General features: G+C 37.6%; 1 protein-coding gene across 1 annotated transcript; it reads right to left on the bottom strand.

The window, feature by feature from the left end:
• Positions 1-1,275: 1,275 nt before the first annotated feature.
• Positions 1,276-13,204, bottom strand: IBSP (integrin-binding sialoprotein). Its single transcript, XM_012647191.1, has 7 exons — positions 13,153-13,204; positions 10,666-10,733; positions 10,522-10,572; positions 10,350-10,427; positions 6,427-6,492; positions 2,346-2,498; positions 1,276-1,779 (listed from the first exon to the last, which is right to left on the bottom strand). The coding sequence occupies exons 2-7, from the start codon at positions 10,717-10,719 to the stop codon at positions 1,276-1,278; spliced, it is 906 nt and encodes a 301-aa protein (XP_012502645.1). The 5' UTR covers positions 10,720-10,733; positions 13,153-13,204.
• Between the last annotated feature and the right edge of the window lie 288 nt (positions 13,205-13,492).

The following is a 13,492-nucleotide window of genomic DNA, read 5'->3' as shown; positions in this document are numbered from 1 at the left end:
GCTCTTCTTGCTCCTTCCCACTATCTACTTTCCTCCATTACTCCCATTCGAAATTGCTTTCAGGTTTACATTAAAGGTGTAAATTGCTGTTAAGACTTTGTGTATCCACTTGTAGGTCTGACTCGGGTGGGGCAAAGGCAACATATGTAACCTAGACAGTTGTACCCCCGTAATATTGTGAAATTAAAAAAATATAAATAAAAAAAAAAAAAAAAAAGGGGAAAAAAAAAAAAAAAAACTTTGTGTATCAACCCTCTTTTGTGTGTGTATATTTGTGTAGAATAGTTTTCTACCCCATTCCGCCTCCTGCCCCACCTAAAATCACATCAAGTGGGAGTGGAGTGTCCAGATAAAACACAGGACACCCAGTTAAAGTTGAATATCAGATAAATAGTGAATCATTTATTTACTATAAATATGTCCCAAATATTTCACAGAGGCCAGATATTGCATGGGACATACTCGTACCGGAAATTATTCCTGGTTTATCTGAAATTCAAATTTAACAGGCATTCTCTATTTATATTGGTTACGTCTGGCAACTCTAATAAAAGCCATTCATTCCCCTGTATGGCTGACTCTGCCTCAAGCACGGTTGTGTTGATTCATCCACGAGAAAATGTCACAGTTCCTCTGAGTTTTTAACCATAGGGGAAATAAGCTTTTCTCTTTCAGCTGAATTGTCTCGCATTTGTTTCACTTTTTCCCATTTTGAACTTCTCACTTTTCTTTTTCATTATAACACGTTTGAAGGATTGCATTTTTATTTCCGATAAAACTCATAGATAGAATATACATACGGCTCACATAAAAATACATGAGGAAGATCATTAAATCTAACATACAGTGTCGAGTAGGTAGTGCGATGAAGAAACTGCACATTTATCGTATACAGTGTCCTTCGTGTCAATGCATTTCTTCTTAGAAGCAGTTCTTGCACAAAGAGCATGTTTCTGCAGTTAGCAATAGTGCAAACGTTAAAAATACTATTGATAGAGCTCAGCTTGCAAACAGTCCATAGAATTCGATCTCACGGATGGGTGGGCCGCTCGATCCACGGCCCTGACTCACAACGACCTTTCCGTAACACACCAGGGAAGAGCAGCGCGAAGCCCGTGACTTGCAGAAGCGATTACAGAAATCACCGTGGGACGGCTGCACCGTGCCACGTTGTAATATGCACGTCTGTCTCATTGCACCTTCCTGAGTTCCACTTTGGAAACGGCAGCTGCATGCATGCAACGCCAGACAGGCCGCGCTCGTGCCGGGCGGGCCTCACTGGTGGTAGTAGTAATCCTGGCCGTCGTAGTAGCCGTCGTAGCCTTGCCCTTTGTAGTGGCCGTCCTCCCCCTCGTAGGCTCGGTAAGTGTCCCCGCGAGGTCCCCCGTGCTCGCTGTCGTAGACTTCGTACCCGCTGTCGTACTCGCTGGTGCCCGTTTGCTCGTACTCCGCGTCGTACGCCGCGGCCGTGCTTCTCCCAGACGGTGGCGAGCTGGTCCCGTAGACCTCCGGGGGCGGGGCTGTGGGCCAGAACCCAGCATTTGGGGAGGTGGTGCCTCCTTCTTGGCTGGCTCCGGTGACACTTTCTTCCCCGTCGTCGCCCCCGCTGCTGCCGTTGCCGTTTTCGGTCTCTGTGCTGTTGGAGCTGGTGCCGTTAACGCCTTGCTCGTTTGCATCCACCTCTGCTTCGTTTTCTTCGTTTTCTTCCTCCTCCTCCTCCTCCTCTTCTTCTTCATCACTTTCTTTCTTTTTTGTAGCTTTGCTTCGCGAATCCCCAGCCTGCACGGAAAGGTTTGAAAGAACACAAATCTAGGTATGAAAAATGTAAAACTGAAAGTCATCACTGCATCCAACACAGCCTGGTTGCAGGTGTCGTTTTGAACTGGAGTCAGTTTAACTCACAGAAGGATCGGGGAGGGCCTCGAACCTTCAGAGTAAGCACCTTCCTCGTGGGTTTTGATGGGGAAAACGTGCTCGCTAAGCCTTTCCCGGGGGAGATTCTTCCCAGAGCTTTGCTACTCACTTTCTCTGTCCTGCTTTTCCCTGGAATGCAATGGTCTCTCTTAGGACCTTTTGTCTACTCCTAGATGACCTTAGTCTTCTGTTATAATGTAATAAGTCAGTATAATAACGTGGAAAGAGCCTGGGAGAAGATCTTTCCATATTTGTAAAGAGTGAAATTGTATTTACTCTCACTTTTTCGATGAGTTAACGAAGACATCATAAAATATTATGTGTATAGTGTTGGGATAACCTTAGACTTCAGTAAAGAAGGGAAAACGAATTTAACATACCATGGTGTGCATGGTAATAGTTCCATTCTGGAGGAATAATTCCATCATTACCTTCTTGGGCAGCTGGATCGCAGCTAACCCTGTCCCAGGTGTGACCTCTCCGTAGTCAGGTGTGACAGCGGAAAGCGTGGTGTTGTCAGCCTCAGAGTCTTCATCTTCGTTTTCATCAGAATTTTCGTTGTTTTCTTCTTCATTTGAAGCCTCCTGGTGAAAATGTCCGTAGCAAGGAAAATCAGTTTAGCTGGAAGACAGCTCAGGAGTTGTTGGAGTTGGGAACCATTTGTTGGAAGTCTGTTATTTGGAAAAACTTTGTATTTCTCAGTCAGCTCATAACCCACAGTTGACAATTCTGCCTCCCCGATGCCATTTGCTCTTCTCACTTCTAAGAATTCAACTCAAAGTTATTTAATGCTACTCACCACACCACAGTGTGTGTTAGATATCTCTGCTTTCTATTTTAGCAGCTCAAAAAATTTTTGTTTCAGGCATTTGACACACCATCAATTTTCCTGTACCAAGACGAAGCTAAACGCTGCAAGAAATTCTTAGTGATATGTTATTGCATGAAGATGTTTAAAACAATTAATGCTCTTCAAATGATTGCTTATTATAATCTCGAACACTTCATTCTTTTACCTTTAATCCATGTTGTTGGGCAATTGTTAATTGAGCTAAACTCTTAATGTAATTCATAGCTAATAATAAATGTCAGGATTTCATATATATAGAATGGTATTTACTTTAAACAAGTACTGAAAAATTGAATTCATTTCAGTATATATATATTCTTTTTTTTTTTTTTTTTTTTGAGACAGAGTCTCACTCTTTTGCCTGGGCTAGAGTGCCATGGCGTCAGCCTAGCTCACAGCAACCTCACACTCCTGGGCTCAAGCAATCCTTCTGCCTCAGCCTCCTGAGTAGCTGGGACTACAGGCATGCGCCACCATGCCCAGCTAATTTTTTCTGTATATTTTTAGTTGTCCAATTAATTTCTTTCTATTTTTAGTAGAGACGGGGTCTCGCTCTTGCTCAGGCTGGTTTCGAACTCCTGAGCTCAAACAATCCGCCCGCCTCGGCCTCCCAGAGTGCTAGGATTACAGGCGTGAGCCACCATGCCTGGCCCAGTATATATATTCTTTAAAGAGATTGTGATATTAGGATAACTTTAAGACTTCAAAATAAACAAAAAAAGAAAACCTAGACTTAGCCTGCCTTGTTCTTAAAACAAAGTGACTAAAGCAGAATTTGTTTCATCATAATTGAAAATTCTGCTGTTTCATTGAAGGGCCTTGGTACTACCAAAGTACATCTATAAACAGTCTCCAAGCTAATTGTGTCAACTACCTCACAACCCCATACTATTTATTTTTTCTTGTTTATTCCAACAGATTCAACCTTTCAGGGGTAGAAGAAGAAATTAATTTTGGCATCCTTGGGAAGATCCTTAGAGAAGGAGAATGTACTAGTTGGATCCTGTACCTTCATTTCACAGGTGAAAAATCTGAGGTCTAATGAGATAAATGATGCATATGAGGTAAGAAGATAGCAGCTCATTGGTGGCAGGGTCACAGCTAAAGGCCCAGTATCTCAATTTCTACATTTTCTCCTTCAATATCCTTTCTTTTCCCAGATACTTTATTTAAGAATGTTCTGCTGCACACGAATTTAAAAGGAAAATAAGTCAATTTGTCAATGGGCATTAGGCTTCAAATATCTTATTGGATAGAAAGAAATAGCATTAATTTATGCTTAAAAAGATATGATTAATTCACTAGAATGGCTAAAATAACTGAAAGAAACAAGTGTTGGTGAGAATATGGAGCAACTGGAACCCTCATCACTGACAGTGGGATTCACATTAGTACATCTGCTTTGGAAAGTTGGTTGCATCTACTAAGGTTGAATATATATAAACCTTAGTATGTTTTGACTTAGAAATTTCACTTTTAGGTAAAATGGCCTCCAGAAATAAATCTGTATATTCACCAGAAGAAGTTCTAAAATGTTCATAGCAACACTTTGTAATAGCTCAAACTTGGAAACTACTCAAATGCCCATCAAAAGAAGTGTAATACATTGTGGTACATTCACATAGTGAAATATCCACAACGAGAATGAGCAATCTACCGCTATAGAACAATGTGGATGAATCTCGAAAGTTGAGAGCAAAGAAGCCACATGCAAAAGAGTCCATGCTGTATGAGCCCACATTTATAATATATAAAAACAGACCAAAGTAATCTATCAGGAGTCAAAACAGCAGTTGCCATTGGTGGGGGATGTTTAATGAATGGAATGAAGCACAAGGCACATGCTGCTTTTTGATATGAGTGCTAGTTTCACATGTGTGTTCCATTTCTGAAATTTCAATGAGCTGCATACTTATAATTTTATTATGTATATTTTGATAAAAATTTTTTTTTTTAAAGTGAGGCTAAATGGCTTAGGAGTGGAAAAAAAAATGTACGATCACCAAAGAGAAAATACACCTAGATACCTTCCCTGTGTGAATACAATTCCTGGGAACTGTGTGTTTAACCTGAATTGCTAACAAAATTTTGGAGAAGAAATGGGGAAAAAAGAAGTTTCAGAATGTCTTCAGGATGGAAGATTCCCAGTTTTATTCATCCACTTTTCCATTATCACTTTTAATGAATGATCTTTGGAGTATTTTTTATTCCTCTGATGTTTCAAAACCAAACCAACAAAATATTCACTGGACACCATATATGTGTGAAAAATTATGCTAGGCAGCATGAGGAGATACAAAAAGGGGTACAGCACTGCTCTTCCCCAAAAGCAGGGATTTTAACCTATGGTGCCTTGGGTCATGAGGTGTTTGCAGATAAGTTCTAGGAGGACCATAAATGTTCAGAGATTGTTGACAAAATTTTGGGTTTGTGTGATTTCTTCAGAGCCCCAAAGGAGTCATAATCTTCCTCTATCCTCAACCACACACCACCGCCACAACAAATGAAGAATCACTATATGCAGTCTAATTGGGAGATCTAGTTGGCAAGGCAACTTTACAATCGCTGTACAGCAAATAGCTATAGTTAAATGGATAACTCTAGCTTAGTTCTTGTGTAAGATTGTTATGTAGAACTCCAGACAAAATTCCATGGAATTTAGTAGGTGGCATTTTTTTTTTTTTTTTTGTACTGGTAGTGGCTTGACATTCTTGTAAGGCCTTCCTTCAAGCCATTCGAATAAATTATGATACGGGAAATGTTAGTTTTACGGTTAAAAAAAAAAAACCCAAACCAATGATTTGTCAGCTTTTAAGTGGCCACACCATTTTCTTTTCAGTATAGCTGATGTTTATCCATGATCCATTTTTGACTGTCATTGTTCATTCATAAATAGCTTCTAAGAATACCTGAATTTAGAAGGTTCCCAACCAGTTCCCAACCAATCTATAATTGACGATCCAGGAAAATGCATCGTAATTGGTATGTTTCCTTAGGCAACAGTGTCAGCTACAAACATTCCCAAGATATGTAGATGAATCTTAGCCAGGAATTACACTAATTTGTAGAATTCTACAGGAAGATATTTATACATCTTGAGTATTTTCAGTTCTATAAAAACCTGACTTTTGTTACTATGCAAAAAGATCCATGAAATTCCTATTAAAAAGAACAACTCTACTCTGTAGATTATAAAAGACAGGTAAATCTCAATAATACTATAGAGAATATAAATCAGCTTTTATATATTACCCACTTAGTAAATTGAATTTTTTTAAAGTTTAGTCCTTAAAACAAATATTGCACTGAGTTTAGAATTACTATTTATTTGTCTTCTAGCATCATGTTCTATCTGCCTAAATATAAATAATACTCTCTGTTGCTTTTTATCAGATTTTATACTACTTTCGCTTAAAATGGAGACATTTTTGTTTAGGGGCACCATTTATAGGTAACTTTAACCCCAAACTGCAATAGCGTTTTAAACAGGTCATTTTAATTCATCCTAATTTAAATAACATTCTACTTATCCAAAATAGAAGACTGTGGGCAGCTGGTAAGACAGCGATGGCTATTTGCTGAGTTCAGACTACAGTAGACTAGTTTCCTAGTTGTTTTTTGTGCTGTCTTGTTTGTTATGAAAAGACTGCAGTGTTCCTTACCTCTTCTTCCTCCTCCTCTTCTGAACTATCACCATCTTCATTTTCTTCAGATGAGTCACTACTGCCCTAAAAATAATAAATATGTATACATATATATGCAACAGCAATTAAAATTTCCTGCTGGTTGAAATAAGATAAAATACACACAAATACTTTCCAACTTGATTGATCGGTTTACTTAGAACGGGTGTAAGTATTAGTGTTAGTATTACCAACTTGATGGACTTATTTACTTAGAACAGGTCTCATACTGCTCTGAGAAAGACAGGAGGAGATGGGGCATATATGAAATGAAGTTAGAGAAGAAGTAGCATTTTACAATGATCAAGATATAAATTGGGATACCTCATTGTCAACTCCCAAAGCATTGACAATATGTTGAAATGTTTCGTATGTAGAAACTAGACCAATGAATCACAGACTTGTTTAACTCTGAAAGAACAAGGCAATTATCTGATCTGACCTTTTAATTTTATGGAGAATGAATCAGAAGCCCCCAAAAGCTGTAACTTTTCCAGCCAGTTCAAGGCAGATCTTGGGCTAAGACAGATCACGTTCTTTTCTTTTCTTTTTAAGACTTAAGTGGCAACATACGTAACCTAAACATCTGTACCCCCATAATATGCTGAAATTAAAAAAAAAAAGACAAGTGAAATGAGATTCAGCTTACTATAAAATATAAGTTATTACTGGATGATTCTCTGAAATGATGAACTCTCCTGGTGAATTTAAATTAAAATTTGATGTAAAGAAATTAAGTTTGCATATAATTTTTAGTATCTTTCAATCTGATTAAAGTTAATCCCCAAAACGAGGTTAATTTATATATGTGAGACAAAGGTTATATATGAGAAAAATTTTTTCATTTAGGAGATTTTTATAGAGTACCATCTCTCTCTAAAGAGCACAGTATTGAATGAATTAATCCAAACATTCTGTCTATAAAAGTATAATTATAAGTTAATGAGCTTTGCTGTTTTTTGAAAGGAACTATAAATCTAAACATCTGCTTGTCAGAGCCTTAATGGTGGGAGGGGGGATTGTTCCTCTCTCTCCCAGGGATGACTTCAATTGAATTTTCCTTCCTTTTCTGCAGCCACCCTAATGACACCAGGTGTCCAAATGGATACGTAACTTAAGATTCTGCCATATTCTTCTCTGCAAATTTCAAATTTTAGCTTTGATTCTGATGACACAGTTAAGTAGCTTGCATTTAGAAAATACAGCTGCCGAAGGGCCTTTAACCTCTGGGTTACAAATGAGATGTGTCCCAGTTCCATTCAGAGCCGTCCCTGCTGGCCTGATTTTGCAGATGACCACGTCATTCACCCAGGGGAAGGGAATGCTTGTCCCCTTGAGCCAAGAATAACTCTGGGTGGAAAAGAGAATAATTAGACCTGTTCTTCATTGCCATGACCTTAATGGTTGTGCCTTCCCTGTCCGAGAGGGTGAATAAAGCAGGATATTATATTCGAACTCTTTCTATTTGTAGTTAAATTAAATATAGAGGACAGCATATGTATGCAATCAGAGCTGTTTTTCTCAGGGGGGTGTTCTAGTCATTTTACCTGCTTCTTTACCCTAACTCAGCCACGGTGGTCTTCAATTAGTGTCTGCAGTGAGAGCAATTTAAAAGCTGTACGAAATGGCTTGAAGCCATGACATTTCCTTTTTTTCCCCTTTTCTGCATATACAACTTATTACCAATTTGTCATATATATAGATACATGAAAGATTTCTGAAATGGAAGACAATTCTGCAAACTCAAAACTCTTGTATTATAGCTGAGATGAATCTGATAGAAGAAATATAAGATGAAATTCTTGCTCCCTAAGAGTTCATACACTAATCAAATATCATTCGAATCATAAAAAAATAATTTTCTCAATTAAAGAAGCTTAGGATGTTGGGCTTATTTATATTTTTGTTTCTAAGCCTAGCAGATAGATAAGCTATAGTAGACTGCTGATAGCTCTGAAATCCATATAAAATATTTCCTACAAGTTGGTATCATACAGGGGAAGGGCATGCCTCTAACCCTCGTTTGGGTGAGGCAAAGACATAAAATGTTCGTACCCTCATAATACCCTGAAATAATAATAAAAAAAGTGATTGTATACAGACACAGATTTGTTTGAATAAAACATGACTTTCAAAGCCAATCCAGCTTAACGCATTTGGGGTTGAAAATTTGGCCACTAAATACCTTACTTAATATACTTAAGAAAAATCAAACTTTGTAAAGTAGGAGAATACATCATAAATACTAGGTCAGACAGTTTGATTGGGAGATACATTTTCCTGAATTTTATTTTAAAACAACTATCTTAAGCCAGGCACGGTGGCTCACTCCTGAAATCTTAGCACTTTGGGAGGCTGAGGCAGGAGGATTGCTTGAGGCCAGGAGTTTGAGGTTGCTGTGAGCTAGGCTGATGCCACTGTTCTCTGGCTGGGGCAACAGAGTGAGACACTGTCTCAATAAAACAAAACAAAAACCAACTATCCTTTCTTATAAATTCTACATTAGTTGAGATGGGCCTATCTGTGTGTAATTTGTATATTAAAGATCAACTTGATCTATGAACTTTAGGTCTATCAATATTGAAAAATGTAATTTCTAATATTGTGTCAATATGAACATTTTAATTGGACTACACATCTACATCTGTAAAAATATCTAGGTGGGAATGACTATCTCTAAATATCTGATATTTCAGAAAAGTTAAGGAGCTAGTCAGAAACTTGAATTTATAATCATTTCCATTTCGTACAAAAAAGAGAGCAGAACAAACTTTCAAATGAGCACTGTTTATTTATGGGCTGAGGTGAACCAGAGAATGAAAGACAATTCTGAAAACCCACAATTCTTGTATCATTCATGCTCATATTTCTGTGGCCACACAAATTCCCCATAATTATGACGGTGCTAGAAATACTTTGAGATGATCGTTTCCTACCATTGTGTGAGTTGGAGCGGGGTTAGCCCAGCATATGGCGAGATGCGATGCCAAGCCACTGTGCTGAGGCATCGTTTTCAGCATCCCGACGGCTTTTGGTGTCCCAGGAGTCCTGGGTCAAAGGGTGCATAATTGGCGTCCCGAACCCAAACTGTACAGTACTAAAAACAGTGCCATTCTGGTCTGTCGTGTATTTAAAATCAACACCCCGCCCTCCAGTTCTCAAAGGACTCTTCACAGGTAACTCAGTCAAAATGGAAACTCTTATTTTTAGTGTTAGTTATTTTTCTTTTTTGTTTACAAATTTTAGGGGTGGTTTGTTTTTCTCACAAGCTTGTTAGTACACTTTGTGGATTTTTCTCTTTCCTTTGTAGTTCTTGGGCCGCACTTCCATTATAATTATGCTCTAAGGTATGACATATTGCTCTAGTGACCCGCACAGGTCAAAGGTTTAGAAAATCTTCAGCAAGTACCAATTAATTGGTAAAAAACAATTACCAATGTTTTTTTTAATGGTCTCTGATGTTTATGAAGTCAATTTTTTCTCCTACTAATTAGAAGACTCTGAAGTGTTGAATGTAAAACAGCTGTATGACAGTATTGAATCAACTGTAATATGACAATTAGTGCCCTTGTCACTGACTTAATTGTCAACAACTGATAAAACTGCCCTCTTTTTCTCAGAAGGTTAGCTAAAACCCTTGAACTCAATGTGCCAAGGTGTTTGTTTTTATTAGATCGTGCTGGACTGGACCCAAATGATTTTACTCTATGTAGATTTCTGCTTTAAAAGAGAACTTAGAAATAAACCTTCTTTTATTATATGAAAAACAAACTTTTTTGTAGTAAGCAATCTTCCTGGCTGAATGTCAGTAAAAGTTGTATTTAGTTGTTTTGTAGTTAAATTTGATCCCTTTTAAATTAAAATGGACATTAAACTGAAGGAAAGTTAATTTTTATACTTACCTGAACTGGAAATCGTTTCAGAGCAGGATGAAAGTAGGCATGCTTGTAGAGATAATATCGTGGCCTGTACTTAAAGACCTGCATAAACAAAACAATGATATATTCATTTTTAATGTACAGTAAATCTAGAGTAAGTAGGACCAGGCCAAGGAAGTATGCAAAAATTAATTACCCCATTTTCTTCAGAATCCTCTAGTTTGACTCTTCGATGCAAATTTTTCATCTGTTTAAAACAACATTTAATTATGATATATCCTTTCTTTTACATAAAAAGACAAAAGTGGAAATAACTGTAGATTTTAAATAAAGAACTTACTGAGAAAGCACAGGCCATTCCCAAAATGCTGAGCAAAATTAAAGCAGTCTTCATTTTGGTGATTGCTTCTGGAATTAATGAAGTGGTAAGGTCAATAAACATTAAAACTAAGAGCATAGCTCTTTTGCACATACTGAAAGATAAAGTATTTAATTCGTTTTCATTTCTGTCTAATTATCATTTTGACTACTTAAAACCAAATTTCTCATTTTGTTTTCAAATTATTCCTTCCATTTAAGTAGTATAGACTGACTTTATCATATGTTTGAATAATCTTGAGTTCCATATTTGGTTTTAACCTATATTCTGGGATTTGTCATTGGAAGACCATTTCATCACTGCAAGAGACTTTGAGTACTTAGAGCGCTTCACATTGGGGTGAGGGGCGTCTCCCCATATCCTAGGAGAGTCCACTAAGTGAATTGAATTGTTGGTGTGGGTACTTGCCCTGTTTTTTTATAATTAAAAACTAAGGAGAAATCAAATCACTTAAATGATCACTTTTATGCCAATGGTTCTGCAGGTAATTTCCAGCTTCTGTATAGGTTTTAAACTAAAAATTCATGAACTAATTCCATTGGACTAAAATGGAAGGTAGGAGCCATTTTCCTGTGAATATCTCGGAGTAATTGGCATTTTGTGGGTGGGGAGAGAGAGGATCCATAACATATGAAATACTATTCTCATAGCCTGTAGCATCCAACAGCCACACCCCTAAGGGTGATTTCATGAGAAGAGTTTTTCAGAGTTTGACGTTGGGATGTGAGGGGGCAAATTTGCTCAAATTCAGTCGTTCTCCAGGTCCACGCAAGCTTTCCATCTGCTGGTGTGTGAGACTGTGGTGGGACAGAGCAGGGGCTCTCCAGGGTCAGGGTGAGAGACACAGATGGAGACCTCAGTTCTATAGAACCCTGAAGATGCAACTCTCAAAGTGGGACTAGTTCCTGACAGTCTTGGGGTTTACAGCCATGCAGAGATCCTCAATTCCACATAGATTCCTCATAAATAAAGAGAGATAGTGAAATCCTATTGTATTTTTATTTTGCTCCGTTTAATAAAATTCTATTTAAAAATTCTATCATAATAGAGATTGAACAAACAGCTGAAAGCCTACTAACACACACCCACTTGCATTGACATGCGTATTTAACTGTTGGCACTTTCTTGGCAACATTTTGGAAGCAATATGCAATGGTGTTGGCAATTTCCCCATGAACACACTTTGAAAAGTAATATTTAAAATGGATAAGATTCATGTCATATGTTGTACCCTGCAGGTAAATTTTGTATTCTGTCATCATCACCCAAGATTTATTGCATCTTTATTGAGTGTCTGACACTAAAATAAACATTACACAGAGTAAGGCTTGAGGCCTGGAGAAGCTGTGTTAGATCCTAAGTCACGTTCTTTGTGTAGCAGGGTGGATCTTTTGATTTTGGTGCCTACACACTTCCTCACGGTCCTCTCTATCTTAGAAAAAGTTTTAATGGCCACATGGGAATAAGGATGCTTTGCCCTTGAAGGGGGCCCATCTGTTTAAGAAGCTTCCATTGCTATTGGGGTGCTCTGACAATGCTTTGAGCTTTGCCACCTGTAGAACCGAGCCCATCAGCAAACAGGAAGGTGGTTGTTTTGCAGCTTTATGAAAAAGCTTGGAATACTTATAATATTTTAAAGAGCTAAAAACTTAATAAATAGAACTGTAGAAAGAATTTTGACTACATAAATTTCTCACAACAAACCATAAAAATAACTAGATGATGAAAAAACAAGGCAGGAATTAAAAAAAAAATACAACCAAGTGTTTCATGTAGGGAGAAACTGGCTGCCTACATAAATCTTATTTTATTTACTTTGTGATTCACCAAAAAGCAAAGACCTCTATGGTGACCACGACTAACCCAGACGACAATTCAAACATTCTTGAAAGATAGTTTTGAGAATTTAATTACAAGTTTTTATTGGGAAGAATATGATAAACTAACAAAATTATTTATTTCTCTAGTTCTATATATATATATTTCTGTACTGATTTTAGAGCTATAGATATTAACACTTTGAAACCAAATGTATAACATATTGAAAAGGTAACATATATAAGTGAAGTATAGACTGGGTATAATTTATGGAGAAATCTGCATATGTTTAGGCAGAACTGCAATTGCAAAATAATATTTCATTCAGATTATCTTGAATGCATCAGAATGAGAAAACAAAGTTATCTATGACGTGCAAAGATAGAAAGTAAGAAGCATCATCTTCTAGTTCATGTGCATGATATTAAGAACTGATTTACATGCCTTTTGGAGAGAATCTAGAACCTGCAGTGCTGGTTTAATGATAAACAAGTATTAAATCATACCATAGCCATTCTACACAATGCAATAACATCAATATTTAAATGAAAAATTCAAAGACAAGTCCAGAGCTGTGAATCGTGGAGTGTCTTGATTTTAAGATAATGAAGTTGTCATATTAAACCTTACCCTTTGGCAGTCCGGGAGTGAGGAGGGAGGCTCAGGCAGTGAGTGGCACAGATTGAGTGTTGCCTCTGCTCTCACTCACTCATTCGCCTGCCCCTGCTGGCTATAAACTCTTCTTTGCCTTCCAGCAGCCAATCCCTGTCCTGGCCCAGGTGATGTCAGAACGTGGATTCTTACCAGAAAAACCCCTAAACTTCAACACTTCTGCAAGACGCAGGCTCAGTTGAATAAACATGAAACGTGGTTTTAGTGCCAAGAGGTTTGCATTGTGGAATTTAATTGAAGGTTTAGATGAAGATGAATAGTTTGAGTTCCGAATATATATAATAATATACTGGATTGG

Source organism: Propithecus coquereli, unplaced genomic scaffold (genome assembly GCF_000956105.1).
Source record: "Propithecus coquereli isolate 6110/MARCELLA unplaced genomic scaffold, Pcoq_1.0 Scaffold26, whole genome shotgun sequence".
Lineage (NCBI taxonomy): Eukaryota > Metazoa > Chordata > Mammalia > Primates > Indriidae > Propithecus > Propithecus coquereli.
Note: the sequence above shows the minus strand (reverse complement) of the source record. Positions and strands in the feature narration are given on the sequence as shown.

Coding starts and splice junctions, on each gene's coding strand:
- IBSP (XM_012647191.1), bottom strand. CDS start 10,719: ATGAAGACTGCTTTAATTTTGCTCAGCATTTTGGGAATGGCCTGTGCT. Junction 10,428..10,521: donor AGGATTCTGAAGAAAATGGG/GTAATTAATTTT, acceptor TTGTTTATGCAG/GTCTTTAAGTACAGGCCACG. Junction 6,493..10,349: donor TGAAACGATTTCCAGTTCAG/GTAAGTATAAAA, acceptor TATTATTTTTAG/GGCAGTAGTGACTCATCTGA.